This window comes from Vidua macroura, chromosome Z, assembly GCF_024509145.1.
Source record: "Vidua macroura isolate BioBank_ID:100142 chromosome Z, ASM2450914v1, whole genome shotgun sequence".
NCBI lineage: Eukaryota > Metazoa > Chordata > Aves > Passeriformes > Viduidae > Vidua > Vidua macroura.
Genome location: NC_071611.1, coordinates 29,531,718 through 29,552,290, shown reverse-complemented (window position 1 = coordinate 29,552,290; position 20,573 = coordinate 29,531,718). Strand labels below are relative to the sequence as shown.

At 36.0% G+C, this 20,573-nt stretch overlaps 1 protein-coding gene across 1 annotated transcript in view; it reads right to left on the bottom strand.

Moving 5' to 3' along the window:
* The window catches only part of SGTB (small glutamine rich tetratricopeptide repeat co-chaperone beta), a 24,680-nt gene extending 4,107 nt beyond the window's left edge, over positions 1-20,573 (bottom strand). The window contains 11 exon segments of the mRNA XM_054003712.1: positions 757-840; positions 1,096-1,133; positions 3,293-3,355; positions 3,442-3,580; positions 6,619-6,723; positions 9,067-9,166; positions 12,959-13,028; positions 13,482-13,585; positions 18,629-18,742; positions 20,271-20,465; positions 20,468-20,573. Of these exon segments, the coding sequence (XP_053859687.1) occupies positions 757-840; positions 1,096-1,133; positions 3,293-3,355; positions 3,442-3,580; positions 6,619-6,723; positions 9,067-9,166; positions 12,959-13,028; positions 13,482-13,585; positions 18,629-18,742; positions 20,271-20,465; positions 20,468-20,573 (1,118 nt within the window).

The following is a 20,573-nucleotide window of genomic DNA, read 5'->3' as shown; positions in this document are numbered from 1 at the left end:
GATGTCTGCATAGTACACAGTTTTTATGATAATAGCCCTAAATTTTTGCAGTGAGATATTTCTGTCTGTGATGTAAATGATAAATTACTTTTGCCCTGAAGAGGTGAAACTTAAAAATAGTTTGGGGTTGGCTAAAATGCTGAAATAAAGTAAAATTGTATGCCCTATTAGAGATCTTGGGATATAAGCAAATGGCATGTTTTTTTGCAGACCCTTCCAGATGGATATCATTATAGTATAAAAGCCTTGGGTCCTGGGTTTTGTAAAGGTATTCTTCATTATCCTGAGTTCCCTGAAACATTCCTTATCTAAATGGAGAGATGCCAGAGCAGAAATTGGTTTGACTTGTGCTAAGTAAATATATAATATCCCAAATAGTATCTGAGATACCAGGTAGTAAATTCATCCACACAATTTGATAACACATGTAGGAATACTTAAAATATTTAAAGGAATGTTTTTAGTAAGTGGCATTAGCAAATAACAATGTATGACAACCAGAAAGTGAAGCTGAGCACAGCTCAGCTGTTCAGTCATTGCAGTTGAACAGCTGAACACAGCAGTTCAGTCATTCCAGTTGATGGAAATGTATGGAGCAAACAAACACAGTCCTGGAAAATAAGTCTTTGAGTTCTTGGTTTTAATAACGAACAGTGGGAATAGACCACAGTATAATTCCCTTCACACTTTTAAATAGATGTTGCACAGTTATCCTACTACAAATGTGACAATTTAAACCATGTAGTTCTTACTTACGCGTGGATCAGACTGGATAAATCCGAAAGGCCACCAACCCCAGCAGCAGGGCCACCAATGGCATTTGACATCATCCCTGACATCCTGGAACAGTTAGCACAGTGTTTGTATTGGGGTGTGCAGGGACCTTTACTGTAAGCAATAAGCCCCACTTCTTTTTTGAATTGCTGAGAGGAACTAAGTTGCAAGGAGAAGCTACACTTTACAGTAAGCAAAATAAAATTACATTTTCAGGAATACATCTTCATTTCAAAATTACAGCTATAAGTACTATACATCTTTTATTAATTCAAATGTCTTAAGACATTTGTTTTAATGGTACCCCATTTTAATACTTACAGTTGTTGAATTTGAGGATTTTGCATTAAGCTTGCTGCCTAGAATAGACAACATACGGCTGAAATTATAAAAAATTTACTACATGGCTATCACTGAGAAAATCATGCAGAAAAAACCCACATGCTGTATTCTATTACAAAATTAAGTTTACATGCAGAGCAAAAAGAATCACTACAGCAATGTATTTCATGGAAATGAAGCTGATACAATTTGTTATATGTTGAAGAAAAAATAGTACTTATAGATTCAGACATGAAAAATATGACAAGCCATTTGACATAAAAAACCCAGCACCAGAAAACTAATCAAACAAATGAAACATTGAAGAATTGCAAGGACAAATGTTTTCTACTGGACTTTTTGGACAAAAGTCTGTATTTTGTTGCTTCTCAGCCTGGATAAAATAATTTTGCAACTATTATCAGTATCAGGCATTAACAGTTAAGATTATGGCCACAAATATTTTGGATCAAACTGGAGTGTGGACTTACTTTGTAGCATGGTTTTGTGGTAACATATATCTTCTCTGGTAACTGCATATCTTCTTATTTTGTAGTAAGCATGAGGCTATTTAAATTTCTCATTCATTAGATACCTCTAAAATTATATTGCTTTTACCATAGTGTAAGGGTGTCTATGGACTGATACTATAGAAAAAAACATGTGATTTTTCAATATTAGTAATGTAATTCCTACAGAAATCAGTGTCTGTATGAATGCACCACCAATAGACAAAACACAGTATGTGCTTCTTAACTGTCTTATTAAATATATTACAAAAATCAGATACATCCAGTATTCATTTTATTGATCAATATATCAACATATATAGATAACTCAAAGGTAAATCAACTTTTTTCTCTAGTTAATAGTTAGATATAAAATGTATAAAATGTCACATGCAGGTCAGTTCTGTGCTAAATATAGGGTTAGTTTCTTGCATCAGTAATAAGCCATATCTAGTTTAGGGGCCAAAAACTGAGGCTACAATCAATTTTCTCAAGGTCAGACAGTGAGGCAATTTTTTCACTTTAACAAAAAACCAAGTAACTGCACCTTGGGAAAACAACTCATTTATTCCTGAATAAATGCTCAGTGTTCTCTCTAGTTCACCAGGCATCTTCTGGAAACAATGTAAAAGATCCTTTCCTCAAAGCCAGCTCCATACATTGATTCTAAACAGACAGAGGTTGTCTTAAGTACATCATGTGGCTAGTGAAGTAGTACACAGAGATGCAGTGCTATTTAATCATGAATGCCATCAGAGAACTTGCTCCCTCTTTTCCTGCCTACTGTTTCTATTATTTGGACCATTTTACCAAACCAGATGTGTGGATCTCTTTTGAATGCAGCGCCCTTCACACAAAAAGCACTGGCTGAAATGTGCTGTTCCATTGAAGCTACCAGAGGGCTTGTAAAGTTTTAACTGCTTTCTTAAAGGAAGTAAGTTTGGGGTTTGTTTTGTGTGGGTTTTTTTGTTTGTTTGGGGGGGTTGCTTGTTTGTTTGGTTTTTTTGTTGTTGTTGTTTTGGGGTTTTTTGTACTTTTGTTTGTTTGTTTTGGTTTTGGGGGTTGTTTTGTTTTGTTTTGTTGTTTGGTTTTTTTGTTTGTTTGTTTTTTTTCCCTCCAAATTCCATTCTACAAAGTTAATAAATTCTGTTTAGCTAAGAAAGCCATGTGGAAAAGAAAAGATGTACTGAGAAGTACACAATTTGTTATTATACTGAACATAAGAAGAATGCAGTATATGCTATTTATATTATTTTTTTTAACTCTTAAGGTTATTAAAGATAATTTGAAAGAGTAAGAACAGAAAAGTCTCTCGGATTGTTCTCCCAAAGAAGCGTTACTTTAGTCCTTGTATCATTGTTAACTGTTCTGTGGAGAATTGAAGAAATTTTCATCATGGTGTTGACAAGAGCTTTCTGTCATAGCATACATAAAAACAGCATAGCTAACCTATGTGTGTTGTTTTCTATCAGTAACAGAGAATCAGCCGCAAATAACACAGGCATTATTGGAGATACTGGCTTCACTTCTCGTTTAGAGTGGAAAATGATGTAGAAAAGTTTAAATTCAGTGTAATAAAACCATTGCTATAATAATACTCATTAAAATTGCTTGTGTTATTGAACAAGAGTTGTTCTTAAAAGTTCAGTTTTTAAAATGGGATAATGCAAACCTTGAGATATACTCACCATACTAATGAAGGCAGGATTGTTTATCAAGCTTGCCATATCAAAACTCAGTCCAGTTCCAGTCTACAAACAAATTGCAATTGAAGCTAAGTTTCCTACAAAATCCCAGTTTAAACTATTGTAAATAAATAAATACAGAGCAAACTTACAGGACTGGACACATCTCTTAGTTTCTGTTCTGCTATTTTCAAATTTGACTTGTAAGAGTCATTCTCTGGATCAAGATCCAGTGCTTTTTGATAACTGGTAACTGCTTCTTCATATTTATTCACTGAGGTCAGAGCCAACCTAATGTGAAATAAAGAAATCCTGGTTAGAACATAAATGATCATCAAAAGCTAATGATTGTGGGAATCCAGGGCATCCCTCTCTGGCTGCCCTGGAAGGTCTGGAATCCTGGCAGGGGAGTCAGAAACCCCCCTGTACAGAGCCCCAAGAGACGCTGTCTCTGATCACTATCCTTAGAAAAGAGTTTTCAATCTTACAGGATGAATTACAAGCTCTGAGTGTTTGATATAAGTAGTAATTAGTGTGGCATGGGTGCAAAAGTGGAATTTTAGGATTCTAGATAAGGGGTTCAATGGAGGCAAGATGGAGGAAATTGGGCGTGCCTTGTCCTTCTTCTTCATGCCCTCCATGTTTCATTGTGGTGTTGGCATTTTTCTATTGGTTTAGGCTGGGGACACACTGTTCAACATGGGTGATAGATATTGGCACGTTATTGTAAATACAGCACACGTAGTTTCTAGTATAGAATGTTTGTAACATCCCACTGAGGGGCAGAGCCCTGCACGCTGTCCTGCAAGACAGACCTGCTGCAGGTCAGAGAGAAAATATTTTAGATAAGAAGAAATAAACAACCTTGAAAACCAGCCCAGACAAATTATGACTCCTTCTTTGGCAGCGGGGCTGAAAGACAGAGACTCTCTACAATCTTGGGAGCATTTAAATATCACAGATCCCGACAAATTATATATTTTCTGTTCTAAGTAAAATAGTGTCTCAGAACTGATTTTTAGCTTGACCATTTAATTAAAACAAGTACTACTGCTTAGTGTAAGCACTTGCTTTTGTACAGAAGGAGATCTCTCAAGAACACATCTTGCATTGTCTGTTTCATATATATGCAAGTTTCATTAAAAACTCCTTGGTATTATCAAGTGACTTAGTCGCTTTATGAGCACAAGCTGGATCCAGCATCTGTGCCTTTTTGCATAAGCTCTAATTGTTTTTTCCAGTTCTTCTGACCTAAGAGATTATTTAGAAACTTAAATGGGTAGGTAGGGCAAAGATACTCTTAATATGAGTTATGCAATGTTAAGAAACTGGACCTACAAATACATAGTTTATTTTTATATGTATTAAAAAACATATACTTTTAATATAATAATTACTATATTAAATATTTTAATATGGAAGGTGTTTGATGAGTATATTGTTGTCTTTATACATTTATATAAAATTATTTTTATTATTAACATTTTCATTATTTTAAAATATCAGACCTACAAGTTTCAGCATTTTTGTCTCAGGATCAATTTAAGGGTTCTCCTTTCAGATCTCGTATTTCAACAACTTGACAAACCTTATACAGCATAGTAGTAATATCTGTAAAATGGTCTAAGAAACCCTTGTATCAGAGAAGCCTACTTAATGTTTTGAAAAAGACTCTGCTCCAGAAGCTCATTAGACCACAGGACAGACCTACTACTTTTAAGCAGTATTTTATTTCAAATTTGATTAGCTACTATGTTTAAAATATCATCTTTCTTTGAACTATTCCAGAAGTCCATCTGGTTGCAGTTTCAATTCTATCTGCTACAGTATTTTCAATTTATACTGACGAAAAAACTAATCTGATCTTTTCCACATTTTGTAAAAGATTTGTGTAACCCACATTCAGCTATTTAGTACTTCAGTTCACCTTCTGATGCTGAGCTACACAGGCTGGGTTGATAAGCTTGTGCTTATGCCCACTAACAGACCTTGGTCTTTTGTCTCATGCAAACAAGTTTTAGATACATCCATGATTGTCATTGCTCTCAGTAAGAATATAAAACTCCAGGAATTTCCAATATTGCTCCTGGAGGAATCCACACAATATTAGTGTTTTCTCTCTTAACTCATTTACCTCCATAAAAAACAGTCTCCCTTTTGGCCCATTAACTTGCCAAAATAGTTTCTGCCTAGACAAGAAGTGCAACCCATTATTTCTGTGATGGAATAATGCTTTTCACAGAATAAAAGTATTTTACAGAGTAAGTTTCTTGGAACACATTACAAGTCAGAACAGCAGACAATTTCTTTCCTCACACCTCCTACCCAGACAAGTGGTCTTTCAGGATCATGCTGGAAATACCACCTTTAACGGAGATTCTTTAAAATGGCTCCCATCTGTGTATATTTGTGGCATTTCTGCATCTTTCTGTGACATACAAAGATTTTCTGTCAGATTCTGAGAAAAACTGGTAAGTCTCCATAATGCAGTTAGAGAGTATATCTTTTTCTTAAGGACTTTTTGTTGAGAAGGTGTTTTCTAGACTGGGGGCATGGGGGTGGGATTTTCACTTATTACTAAACAAGCATGGTTTCCTCATTCAGCCTATGCCAAATAACAATCAATAATAATCAACAAACAATCCCAAGCATTTTTTAATTTACTGATATAAATATAACCTCAAAAGACATATGCAGCATTAAGTCCACTACTACAGTGTGCTTGATTATTGAAAATGCAAAGCTGTACATCATGGAAGAATCGCCCTTCACTCAAACCAACAGCCTGTTGGTAGAGCATTCCTGACATTGTTTTCAGGTAACACTTAAAACCACCCTCAAGAAGCTATACAGTTAATCTCTCAGACATTGCTGAGAAAACCTGCTAAAGAGACATAGCTTATTCTTGCTAAATATCTGTTTCCAAAGAGCTATTGAACAGAAAAACTAAGGCTTAATTCTTGCTAGTGTGAAGCCCCGATGCTGTTCTCTAACAGCATCATTAACAGATTCAGTGTTACAGAATTTTGATTACATTTAAATAGTTAGGAGGTAAAAAAAAAACCATCATTACTTCCTAAGCTAAATCCAGCAAGTTGATGAATTGAAAGAAAAAAACTGCAAACTGATGAAATCTGATGAAAATGCTGGTATCAACCACATATAAAAAGAGCTGACAGTCTGATAGAGTCATCTTGAGAAAATTGCTACACTTACACAACAACAGTGTTCTGTAAGTGAATAAAACAACCTGGTTCCATGTATTTCAGAAAATCTATGGTAATGTACACATGGGTCTTCAGTGTTTACTCTAATTTCTATTAGCTTACCCCATTCTTCCATATGCTTTGCTGTACTTTGGATCTATTGCTATGGCACTCTCACAGTCCTTTATTGCTTCCCTGAAGTTGTTGAGCTTACTTTGAGCAGCAGCCCTGAGAGAAAGATGGTAAGGAAATAAAGCTTTGTCAAAAAACCCCAACCAACCAAAAAAATGCACAAAAACCAAAACAAACCAAAACAACCAAACCCCAAGCCTAGATATTCACATCTTTGTGACTTATTTAATCTTACTTTACTTTACTAATATTTAATCTTACTTTTCATTCACTATTTTGGCTATGCTTAACTTCCTTTAATTAAGTAAGACAAGCAAATATTATGAGTTAAGTATGTGCCTAAGTGGCTGGACTACAGTTTGGAGAACATGCACTCACCTCTGAGGACACAAAGGACAAATAATTCTAAGGAACTGTCTAAGATCTAGCATATGACTATGCACAGAATAAATCATAAAACCTATTACAAGAAGTGAAACTATCAAGTAGTAGTTTATATAAAATCACTGTTTAAGAAGAAATATTTTATGTAATTGGTGTTTTCCAGAAGAAGCATCATTTTACAGCCATTCAAAGGAATGCTGTGATTTTTCCCTGCTCAGGATTTTAGAACTCATCTCAAGCTTGTAGGTAAATCACAATAACATTTCTCAATAACCTCTGCATTACTAAATTACATCTCTATATTGGAGAAATACTGAATGTTGCAGATATTAATACAATAAGATTAAAGACTTGACCAAATTAAAAAGGGCACATTAAATGAAATGAATGTGACACAATTAAAATGAAACACATTAATAATCAAAACTTCACCAGTTTGAAAGGTTTCAAGCCACTCTTATTTTTCCTTGGTTAAAAAATGTAGTAGAAATTACAATATTTTCATTGCATAAAGCATATCTATTTTATTAAGAATCCTTTGTCCTGTGATTAGCTCCAAATTGCATGGGTTTTTCTGACTTTGATTAAAATGTCTTCTGAATGGGACTACTTAACTGTTTTGGGCTGTTAAGCAGTTGTCCAACTCCACAGATGCCAGTGAAGCTTTATAAATAAAAGCTGGGGGCAACGCTTGTTCTCACATGTATTTGAACAGAAAACATTTTTCCATGTTCACAAGAAGCTTTACATGGCCAGTTAAAATTTTGAGGGCATATCAGCCCACTCTCTTTTGCACTGCTGTGGATAAAAGGCAATCCCACTGAGTGCCGTGTGTCCCCATGGCTCCCAAACAAGCTTAAGATAAGAATAAGGTATATACTTATTGAAATACTCTATCATCCACAAAACTCCAAACAAGTCCTGTTTTCTTTTAAATAATTACATACAATACTGTACTGACTGACACTGAGATTCATTTTGGTTCTCACAAATGTGGTATATGATGATGCAACACAAAAATTATTTCTGCTCTTGCTAATTAAAACTTTGACATTTTAGCCCATACTGAAGAAACTTCCAGTGATTTTAGGAAGCTTTTGAATCTGGTCTGATATTTCCATTTTGTATGTAAAGTGACTCGTGATCAGTTTTCACAAGGAATATAGATGATTTACACTTTTCAACTGCCATCCTAAATATGTAAAACGTTAACAAACTGCGTAATTTCCTTTCTCTTTAAACTTGCCTTTTAAACGCTGAATCTTTCATTTGTATTTATCACAAACTAAACGCTTGAGCAATGGATGCAGAGCTTAAAAAATAGCATAATCCAGTGGGTGCAGTGCCACAAGGCCAGATTGACAGCACTTAATATATCCTATATCCTTAAATGAATAGTGGAGGCACTCTAGAGGTGGGCTCATTCCGGTAGAGCCTAGAGTCAGGACTGCCTTTGCTCTTTGGCTGCTCTTCCAATCAGTGTTCCGCAAGAGCAGACAGCAGTGACTAGGTTAACATGCCCTTCCAAGCTCACCTGCTGACAAATCACTATGTCTTCTTCATTCATGACGGTAAAGAAGAGATTAGATAAGAAAACTAACAGCAGCATTGTTATTTTTCAACAGGTCACACATGAAAATACTGACAATTTACAAAATGCTTGAAATCTCCAAAATGGTATTCCTGCATTAATGATTTTTTTTTTGCCAGAGGTAGCTAGTACTTGAGGAGATAGAGAGAGCAGCTGAGTCACTAGAACACCAGAGAAAAAGGCTTTTACTACTCTCAGCAAGCTAGAAATCACAGCCTACGTTATGATTTAATATAGACAACTTTACACATACAATACCTTATCTTAAGAGTTGTAAGTCATTTTAAAGCCCATTTTAACTGATCCAGATATGCTGAATGAGCTCACTTTCACTCTAATTTTACAAATCTAACATCAGATTTCTAAATAGAGGGGTTTCTAGCCTTTAACCTGCTTCACAATTTATTTTTAAAATAATGTTAACAAAGTCCAGGAATGAAAGGTGTGTATCATTTTGGGTTTACCTGTTGCAGTAATAGACTGCATTGTTTGGATCCAGTTCTATAGCCCTAGTGTAACAATCCACTGCAGCACCATAATTTTCTTCCTTCATATGATTATTACCTGAAATGAATTATAAAAAGTTCTTAAGTAATTACATGAGACAGTATTTAGTTAGATGAGACAGCTCTTTATGAAAGAAACAGAGAAGCTACCTTTTAGCATTTATAGAAATGAGTTATGACTGCACTTTTTTGAGATACATTCTTTTAAACAGAAAAGTCATGGAATAATGCAAAAAAAAATACTATTATGTCTGTGAAGTTTATTATGTGCATTGCAGTACAACACAGAAATCTTCCTCTTTTCATCTTGATATTTCAGACTTTCCAGCTAGTTTTTTCTGTTAAGGAAAGATCACTTCACTGAGAAGTGTCATTGTAATTGCAGTTCCACTCTAGTAAACTATCTTTGCAAGCCCAATATACTATGTTAATTTTTTAATCTTATTTTCTTATATGTCCCAACGACTTGCTAGTAACTATCTAAATAACACCAAAAAATCAAACAAAAGTAAAACTAAGCACATAAGCCCCATTTTCATTATACTAAATAATTAACTCATTAAGATAATGAAAAGTATGTATAGCGTAAGCAATCTAACAGGATTCAGAGGTAAAATTTCTCACCAAGGAAGCTTAGAACTTCTGCTTTGTAACAAAGTTTCACATTTTATATATTTTAAGTCCAGTGGAAAAAAACCCAGAAACATTTATGCAACTTCTTTATGGACAGAAAATTCTGGACTAAGGTCTTTCAAAGCAAAAGGCACCTTACGCATTCTTTTGTCCCCAACACAAGGCAGTCCTGGTTGTTTCTCTCTTTCCTGATGACACAGTAGTAAAAAACCATAGTTCAGTGCCCAAACTTGTCTGTGGTCCTGCTACAATCAATTTTTGGCCAGCTAGATCCTAACAGAAGCCTTGATTTCCTAGAAGTGTCAAGAAATGGTCAGGAAAATTACAGACTTCCACTGACTTCTTGTATTTCAGCCAAGTATTTAAACCTTCTCCTAAAATAAACAAGTCAAGGGATAGGTCAATAAGTTACTACTGATGTAGGTAACTGCGTAAGCAAAGGCTAGAAAATTTCGGCCAGTGCAACAGTTTATCTCTGAGAGAAAACAAGACTGTGGAGCAAGCCCTCAGTGCTTGCACTGACTGAAAAAACTGTACTTGCATTTATTTGTGAACACAAAGAGCTTAGTGAACAAAACCAGATTTAAGTAACAAAGTATCATCTAAGTAGTACAAAATCACATCCTCTAATACTGCTATACTAGACTGTAATTATAGTAAGCAGTCCCTTCCAGTGAGAACTCAAACAAACTGTACTTGCATATATACCTTCAAAATACACGCAGAATGTAACAATATCTTTCTTGTTTCTAGAGGCCCACTGTTTATTCCGTTTCCTTTGTTCTAAGGTAAAGATCTGTACACTAAATTATGTTGTCAGACAAAAAAGCCTTGCAAGCTAGCTGCACTCAGCAAGATTGCAGCAGTTAGTGTTCCTTTAAAACAAAAATGCCATCAATGTGTATCAACGTTAGAATTTCTGATACTGGTCAGAATATGACCCAGGGTACAAGGCTAAGTTGGAGATTGTATCAGTGCATACCCTTCTTGTTATCTTTCTCTCCAGCTGTAACCTTGCTAAAGGAAAACAGAAAAATAGCTAAATCTACTAATTCTGCTGAGATAAGGAAAAGCAACTGTATTATTCTAATGTCACACAAAATTCTTAAGACAAAAAAATTACACAAATGGTTATACTCCCGAATGTGTGTCCTCTATACTGTAAATACTACCTATTGTTATAATTATGCTGTGGTAATAAAACACAGATCTTCTTACAATCAGGCCACCATTACATTATACAAACCTGCACATAATCTGTGCTGTTACACAGCTTACACTAAGCTAAAGTGTCAAATGATATACAAGGTTAGGAGAGTAAATTCAAGTATTGAGTAGTCTGAAGTGTATATTACTTCCTGGTTACCAAGAAAGAAAATTCAGTTCCCTGATTTTGTTTTGCCATTCATTAGTGAAAATCTACAAAGATTAGGGCTGGTTGGAAAGCAGAGGAGGAGCAGGCTGCTGGCCACAAAGGTGCGGGAAGTTACTCCATTGGTAAGGGCATACAGATAGAAATGAGGAAATCACAGTTATAGGATTATGATATTATACAAGAAAAACATCAGATAGACTTCCCCAAGTTATCTAATTTATTTCCTAACTCAGGCTAGAAAATACTTGTAACTGAAAAGCATGATAGTGGTGATAGATAATATGTGTGTGAACATGTGGAGGATCAGAACAACAGAGAAAGCAGGACACAAAGTTTTAATTTTATTATGGGAAATTACCAGAGGCATTTCAAGCAGTTCAAAACTGCTTACTAATGCCCCTGACAGATGACACTCTAATTGGTCCTTTGTTACCAAGTATAGACCCTTCCAGGTTTTTTTTCAGTAGAGCTGTGGAATTACTTTGGTAAAACCACAAGAAGACTAACATATAGCACATACTAATTTCATTTCCTCAGTCTATTTCACAGACCCTTGTGGACTGTGAAAGACCAAAGTCACAGATTTAAAAGAGCTACAACACCCACACCTGCAAAGTGCTCACTATTCCTACAGTTCAGTACTGAGACCATGAGGTATTCTTCACGTTCCATGAGTTGGTAGTAACAGCAAAACAAAAAGACAGCTTACACAGCAGGTAGGTTACAAATGACTTAACACATTTTCACTTGTGACCTAACCACGTTTGAGCTCTCATATTCAGAATTTAAGAGCTAATGAGCAACTCCAACAATTAGGAACACTTATTTCAGAGCCAGTAGCTCTGCATTTATTATTATATTATATTATATTATATTATATTATATTATATTATATTATATTATATTATATTATATTATATTATATTATATTATATTATATTATATTATATTATATTATATTATATTATATGCAGTAGACTGTATTTATGATTACAAATTAGCAATTTTAAGGTAAGAGAGACATGGAATTAGTTTTGAAAAACAGTAGCATTTCTTCCACATTATGGAAATTTTGAGAGGATTATATCTGCCTTGCAATTAGAAGTTTACTTATTTTTCCTATAAAACTCAACTATCTGAAAATCTAACAGGTCATAAACAATGTGATTCATAAAGCATCAATCCATAACAATTCATAACAGCTACCAGTGCTACATGCTTTTTTTAATTTCCCTCCTCTTCTTTTTGAGGGGAAATAATATGGATTCCGTCTTAAGTGGCATTAGTGACTTCTATGGTACAGCTGCTCTTTCTCACAGAACAGTAATAACAGCTGCCAAAGGGAAAATAAACAACTGGCTTGTCTGCAATTTTTATAAAGCACACAAATAATTTCACATATGTGAAATATTAACCTAGCAAGTTCACAAGAATTTTTCCATTGGCATCTGTTGGGTCAGTTTTTTACCAGTGGTTGACATCACATACCCATTTCAATAAGAGTAGAAACTTGTATAACAATTCCATGCACAAACAGCCAAACAATAGCTGTTCATTCTTTAAAGCTTCTGCTACTTAGGAGTGTTTCCAGCTTTACATGTTATCCCATAGATTTTAAGCAACCTCCAGAGCCAGGAAGAGAATAAACATTATTTTCTTTGCTCCTCTCCTGGATGGAACAAATCACCTAGCCCTCCTATGACATAGCAGTCACTGGAGAATCTATAAGATGAAGTTTTTTTGTGGGGTGTGTGGTACCCAGCTGCTATACTATCACTACCCACAATAATGCAAAAATATAATAAGAGCATAAGGCATTTTATTTCTGGTTTTATTACAAACCTTCATCCTTCAGCTGGTCAGCCTTTACAACGCCTTCTGGTAAAGAACATGAGAGAGGCAGCATGTCATTCTGTATGGGGAAAAAAAACAAGATTTTTTTTTTTCCCTTTAATATATAAGCCCTGATTTTATCAAAAACTTTCAGAAAGCAGAGAGAAATATCAGCAAACTACGAACGACCTCAGGCACGTATCTCTGGAATTGCAAAATGCTTAACTGAAGAATAAAAAACTTCAAGTGAGAATGAAGCATCCACTCTTTAGTGATTTTCTATATGGAATTTTCCTTGTCTAGCTGAAATTAATTCCTCCCACTGCCCCCAAAGATTCACATTATGCTAGCTTTTATGGAAATGTAGGGGGTTTTTTTTATATTTTCCTTAAGTTTTCTGTTGACCTATACAGCACTTTAATATTGTTTTATTTTGACCTATACAGCACTTTAATATTGTTTTATTCATATACAATATGAAACTTTAGCACATACTGGCAGAGTAACTCTAGAATCTAAATTAAATTCTTACCTTTTGAATAGAATTTGTGAACATTTCTATCAAATGCTGTGAGGATGCAAGATGAGAATCTTCCAGGGTAATCTTAAACACAGTCTCCAGACACTGAATTGCAACTTACAGGAAAAAAAAAATAATAACATAGGTCACCAGTTTCTCAATATAAGCATAATTCCACTAATTTATTTATAAAGCTCTGACTCACTTCCTTATTCAACTAGTAAAAGCAGCTCCTTGGAAAATAAAAAAATAAAGAGAGGATACCTGATCCCCACAGAATGAGCTTGCTGAAAAAGATCTAAGATATTCACAATCCACATATAGTTTGGCCATTATATTTAAACTAATTTAAAATTTAATATAATTTCTTTCAGTCTTTTAAAGTTTTTTTAAAATATGAAAATACAGTGATTTAAGAAAAGCACCACAACTCATAGTAAGACTAGGAATGTCCATGTGTCACACACTCCACCTCAAAGCACACAACTGGCATATATTTGTGTGCCATAACAGCTGGAAGAAAACGGGTCATGTTTACTGTACAGAATAAAGGCAAGATACTTATTAATCTTATATTTTTTTGAAAAAATATATTTAATTGAAGATACTTAATTAATCAAATGCTGCATTAATCACAAAACTTTGTCCTATAAACAATATATCTGCAATATCCTTTCATGTGTTCTGTATGTAAGGATTAACCTGCAATAATGCAAATATATTCACAGTAAACCTAAAAATGAATAGCCATATCCCTAGCTGAAGTTTTAAATATGTTCATATTTTTAGACAAAAGAAGATCAGTGGCAGTGTGTATACATACATACATATATATATATATATATGTACACACACAGAGTTAAACTATTGCAAATGATATAATTATTTCCCTTATAATCTTAAGAACCGAATACAATGTTTTTATTAACATATATAATCTAAATGTTTTAGACTGAAAACTGAGGAGGAGCAAAGAAGGGTCTTTGTAAAGCCTAGGTTGAACAGAAAAATGGCTGTTTTAACACAGATTATGGACAACCAGGAGTATCTGAATTCAAATTAAGTATCAGTAAAAGCAGATTCTCAGTATTTAAACTTACCCTCAATCCAATGTTAATGTAATAAATATAATTTGAATTATTATTTGCATTACAATGAAACTGAACACTGATCCAAAATTAGAAAAGTAAAATTACCAAATGTTAACAACTATAAGGCCAGTTTTTATCTTCCATGTCACAGCTGGCAGGAAGGGGTTGGGGGGAGGGGGAAGAGATTTGTAAAACAGATTGTAAAACCTGGAAGATGTAATTTTTTTTAGAAAATTATACCATAGAAATTTCTTATAAACAGTATGGCATGACACAAATTTAAAGTTGATAGCATGTAACAATTGAATACACTGCTAAATATGCATTATACAAGTTGCTCCTACAATCTGTAAAGCAATTGACCAGGTCCTAAATCACCCAGTAAGAGCACGGAAGGATTTGGGTTAAACTCATTTGTCTCCTGCTATGTGAAAAACTTAATTCTTGTAAATACAGATTATGCTGAATTTTGAAATATATATAAACCTTTAATAGTACTACTTTTTATTACTAGGCTGATTGTAAAATCAGTGAAATAACACATATAATTTTTCCTTATATGACTTAATAGGAAGCCACTTGCAATAGTTTACTTACTAATTTTCGCTGCCAGTTTATTTTTACTGAAAGGCACTCCCTTTTCCATATGCCTTTCCTCATTTGCAGTTTTGCATAAATTTAAATTACACCCCCATCCCTTATGATCCCTTAAGGCATCAAATCTATGACACCAAATCTCTATGATATAGAAGAGCTTCACAAAATGCAGCAGTGCACATTATGCGTAAACAAAAGTATTCTGACTATAGTATTATTACTCCTCAGTGTTTTCATCAAATAATTAGTTGGTGCTGTGAATTCCCATATTTCTCCTTTAAGTGGAAAATGGAATTTAAAATCCTTCTATCACATATAGTATATGAGATATATATAGATGAAATTAAGACCTCTTATAGGATGACTCAATAGGTTAGAATAACCATTGGCTAAATGCAAGCCAACAACAGAAACCCATATAGAAACATTGCTAAACAGAAACAATTTCAAATCAGAAAATATAGTAAGTTGTGACAAGGTCAGTAACTACCCCGTTTTAAGACTACACAAAAACACAACTCCAGTAAAGTCAAAGAAGTGGAAACCTGGATTTTGCCTGAAAAGTTTCTCAGGAGGTCAGACTGCCAGCACCTTGCTATCCCATTTATCCAAGTGAGGCACTGTCAAATGCTGCAAGCTCAATATTATCAGGGAAAGACTTGATGCACCATGTGAGCTATTCACCTAAGATTTTTCCTAGGTCTGATATCAAAGGTCAAAGTTATCTGTTCTCCCACCTAGCATCTACCTAGGTGGTGGCTGAAGCTTGAAGTGACCACCTTGCAAACCACTTCCCAGCTGAACAGCTGGGGCTCACACAAACACCCATTATTTGACAATGCCAGGAATGGGCTATGCTGGAACCCAGTGCCACAAAGCTCCAGGACTTCTGCTGCCCAAACACAAGCCTGCATCACCAAGCAACACGAAGGCATCACAGCCAACATGCAGGCTGAATAATGAGCATTAATTGGGCTGCTGAGGCCCCCTTAGTACTTGCTGTCATCTTGCTTCATCTTACACATAATCTTACCCGTGTCAAGTATTACATTCATCCACTGCCTTCCTGTTTTGGAAACACTGCTTTACAGAAAACAGTTGTGGTATATCAATCATAGAAGTAAGAAGAAAATCACAGCCTTGGGTATGTTGTAGAGAGCTTTTGTTTTAATCCCAAATAAATAGGTGCTGAAAAGAAGAAAGAAAGAGAGAGCGACGGAGAGAAAAAAATCCCTACCCTGTAAACAGGAAAGAGAAATAACTGCAATTTAAACACAGTCTAAAATAAAACTTGGAAAAAGGGAAGTTTCTAGTTCATACAAAAGAGTTGAGCACTAAGCACCGGGGATCTGTATCACTGCTCTAGATGCTGGGAGAATATATTTCTCTGGTCTACCTTCCAATTACTCTGGTTTCTCAAAATAAGGCATTTTTATTCATCAAGCAAGTACAAAACTCCTAAAGGAAATTCACACTCTCGTTGACATTTCTATATAATTCAAACATGCAGTATGCAGGTTATCCTTGAGTATGAATTCATCCTAGACTTGTATTTTAGAAAGGCTCAATTTTTTTTTTTTTTTGTGATGTTCTATCTCTTTTTTTGTTCTTTTATGGAAAATGAGAACTGTTTGAATTACTTTTTGGAACAGTCACTTAATCATACAGTGTTTTGTCTTTTCACAGACACCAAGTAGGTACATAAGGTACCAACAAAAACTATCAGTCAATTCTTTTCATCGCTTATGTCTCCACCTAACATTAAATACTTCAGTGAGTAAGACTTGGCTACTGCTACTGTACATGCACTAAAGATATCTTGCACAACTAAAATGAGTCTATTTATGAGGCAGAATGCCTGCCTCTTATCCTCTAACACATAACATATGGTACCATGCTTGTGGCAGAGCACAAATCTAAAAATAGGATTTCAGATCTATATTAAAATGGTAAATTTTGCATTGGGTTTTAAGCACAACTGAGATTTTGTAATATCTTTTATTTAGAAAACTGAATTCTAAAATTTATTCTTTCATAAACACATTGGCTAAGGCTGCTCTAAGACATGTTATCAGGTAAATTTTCAACCATAGCCCAATGTTTACCAGTTTCATTATAAAAGCAAAAGTAAATCTCTTCATCTCTATTATATATGACTTCCAAAAACATTGTTTTCTTTCATCAGATGAACATCATCAAAATCTGACACAGGTTAAATTTGTTGATGGCTGCTGCTTTTCAAATGTACAAAATGCCCCAGATTCTGATGTAAAACTAAATCTTTCGGCTTTTATTCCTTTGCGACTATTCTTTGAATATAATGACACAAAGCTTTCTTTCTTGTTTACTTTGATGAACAACTACACTGGACAAGCAATAGATAATAGAAGGAAGTACACTCCAGGTTTATCTTTTAATTTATGCCTCTGAGAAGCAGGACTTGCTTTGCATCTCAGCAAAGTCTCTCCATGCCTAAGATTTCACAGAACTCAGTGATCAGCTGCACTGCTGGTCCTAGACTTCTCCCTCCAAATTCCTCCTCTGGCTGACGGACACAACCGAAGACTGCTTGAAACAGTAGAGAGATCTTTTTAAAAGATGCTATGAGAAACTTACTGCAGCATTAAGACTTAAGTCTTCTCTCAATTCCACATTCTGATACTACCTGACCTGAAATCTCCGGTAATTAGGAAAAAGGAATAAGAGAAGTATGAAGGAGAATATCAAATACTACAAGGTTACAAAGACCTAATGAGTATCTGTCAATAGAGAAATACAGAGAGAATATGTCTACAGATAGATGCACTTGGGTGTATAGTAGAAGATACACACTACTGAAAATATCAACTACCACATAATCTTTGGAGCCATACTCAAGTGAAAAAGAAAAGCAAAGCATTTATCTTATTTTCTTAGGATGTCTTTTTCCTCACAAATAACACAGAATCCTTGAAAGTAGGAAACAGTTCTTCTCATAAACCAAAACAAATATAGTAATTGTTTTACTTCCCCTGTAAGCAGCAGAGCTACTAACAGAAATGAAATGAAGAAAGAAAGCAAACATAAAAGAAAGAAGCAGCAGAAATTTGTGGTATATATACACAAGTCATTACCACTGTCTGCATTACAGCACTGCTTAACTTAGAATCATAGAATTGTTCAGATTGGGAAAGACCTCTGCAACTTATGTGTTTTAAAGTACCTGTTGCTCAAATTAAGGCACTACAAATTTGTAGCTTTATAATACTTTATAAATGAGAGATGTCTTACAATTAATAATCTCAGAAACATTAGGATCATGATCTTATTTGCATATAATATTTGGTGGCATTTACGTCATTCCAGTTACTTTCTGTGATATTATACATAAAGGAGTTTAACATCTGTGCAGGTATTATATACATACACACACACATATTTATGTATATATACATATAAATAAAAATACATGAAAGCACATTTGTTGCTTACCTTCCAAGCTTTCTTGTTCATCTGGAGTGAAAGTATCCATCTGACTCTGTTCTCTCAAGAAATGGATGACTGCATAAACCAAGCGCTTGACTGATGACATATTGAAATTGTTTTCTGTCTTAAAAACAACAGAATCTCTTATTTTAGAAAATTAATCCCTAAAGTATTCCAACCTCCTAGTAACCTCAGTAACAAGTACACACAATACATAAAACCTAATCTGTTGCCAGAAAGCCCAATAACACAATGTGTTGAAAAAAGTGGTGAATTTGCATAGATTAGGGAAAACTGCTACAATCATGTAGTCTAACTATCAACAGAAAAGCACATATTCCCTCCAGTTCATTCCAGTTCACCAGGGCTAAAATAACTTAGCAACTTATTTTTCCTTTATAGGTTTCTTTTAATGGTTTGCACTTTATTTACATATACACTTGCAAGTAGGAGCATATGCTGAAGTCAAAATCAATTAAAAAGCTACTGTGATAAATATAATGACATAAAGAAAAATACTTCAGTAGAAGTTGTTTTATGATATCACTTGGTGTTACCCTTTGATAAAAGATGTTCTGTGGTCTGATATGGTGTTATCCTTCAATAAAAGATGTTCTACAGTGTGACATGTGCAGTGTTATCCTTCAATGTAAGATGGTCTATGGTGTGACACAGTGTTATCCTTTTATAAAAGGTGTTCTCTGGTGTGACATACTATTATCCTTTAATAAAAGGTGTTCTATGATGTGACATGGTGTTATCCTTTCATAAAAGGTGTTCTACGCTATTATCCTTTAATAAAAGGTGTTCTATGATGTGGCATGGTATTATCCTTTCATAAAAGGTGTTCAATGGTGTGACATGCTATTATCCTTTCATAAAAGGTGTTCTATGGTGTGACATGGTGTTATCCTTTCATAAAAGGTGTTCTATGGTGTGACATGGTGCTATGAGCAGTTTATTGTCACTTTGGACAAAGAACTGGAACACCGTGACCTCAGTGCATACTTGTGACTAGTGACACTACTGGCTCAGTCTGATTTCCATTCAGCATCATCTGGGAGTTATATAACTTGGAGGACAATTTTAGTCACAACTTTTCAAGTTATTTTTCCTTCAACCATTTTGATTTGAAAGGGCACAACCTTATCCAGTTCTCCAAGCAAACCAGGTTTAAAATACAGCATTAAATGAATGGCAAGATCAGGACCTGCTCTCGCTACCTTATTTTCTCTCTACAACCGACGACCAAACCAGTGTACGGCCAAACTCACACCAGGCAAATCCCGTCGTGGAGACGGGGAAAGCCGGGAAGACCACCGGCTGAGGATGCACAGACGCGAGCACTGGGGTCCCCTATCCGCCGGTGGGACAGCGCGGGTCCCACCGGCTGGGCCGCGCTCCCTCCCCACGCCCACCTCCCGCTCCCTCCCAGGCTCGGATCCGCTCGCTCGGGCCCCAAGGACAACTCTGCACCACCCGCGGCGCGGGCCCCTCCCGACACCGCTCGGACCGCGGCCGCACCGCCCGGGGCCCGACGCGCCCCACCGGCCCCGAGCTCCACGGACCGGGGGCTGCGCGGAAGCGGCTCCCAGCCTTCCCACCCGCGCGGAGCTGCGCTCGCCGAGGGGACGGGCATCGCCCTTACCGTGCGAGATGCGGCGAGTCCGCGCTGCCTCTAGCTGCGAGACACCAGGGACGCGGGGGCGTGAGGAGGCGGCGGAAGCGGATGCTCAGGACCGCGGCCGAGCGGGGCTGAGCACTGCGCCCGCGGGCGGCGGGAGGGCGGTGAGAGGGTGGTGCGGCAGCGGGCGCGGGAGCAAAGCCGCTTCTTCCTCCCGTACTGCCTCCTCCTCTTCTCTGCAGCCTGTCCTTCCTCCTCCGGTCTTTTCTCCTCCTTCTTTTCTCCTCCTCCTACTCGGCCACCGCCGCCCCCCGCGCCTCCCCCCAT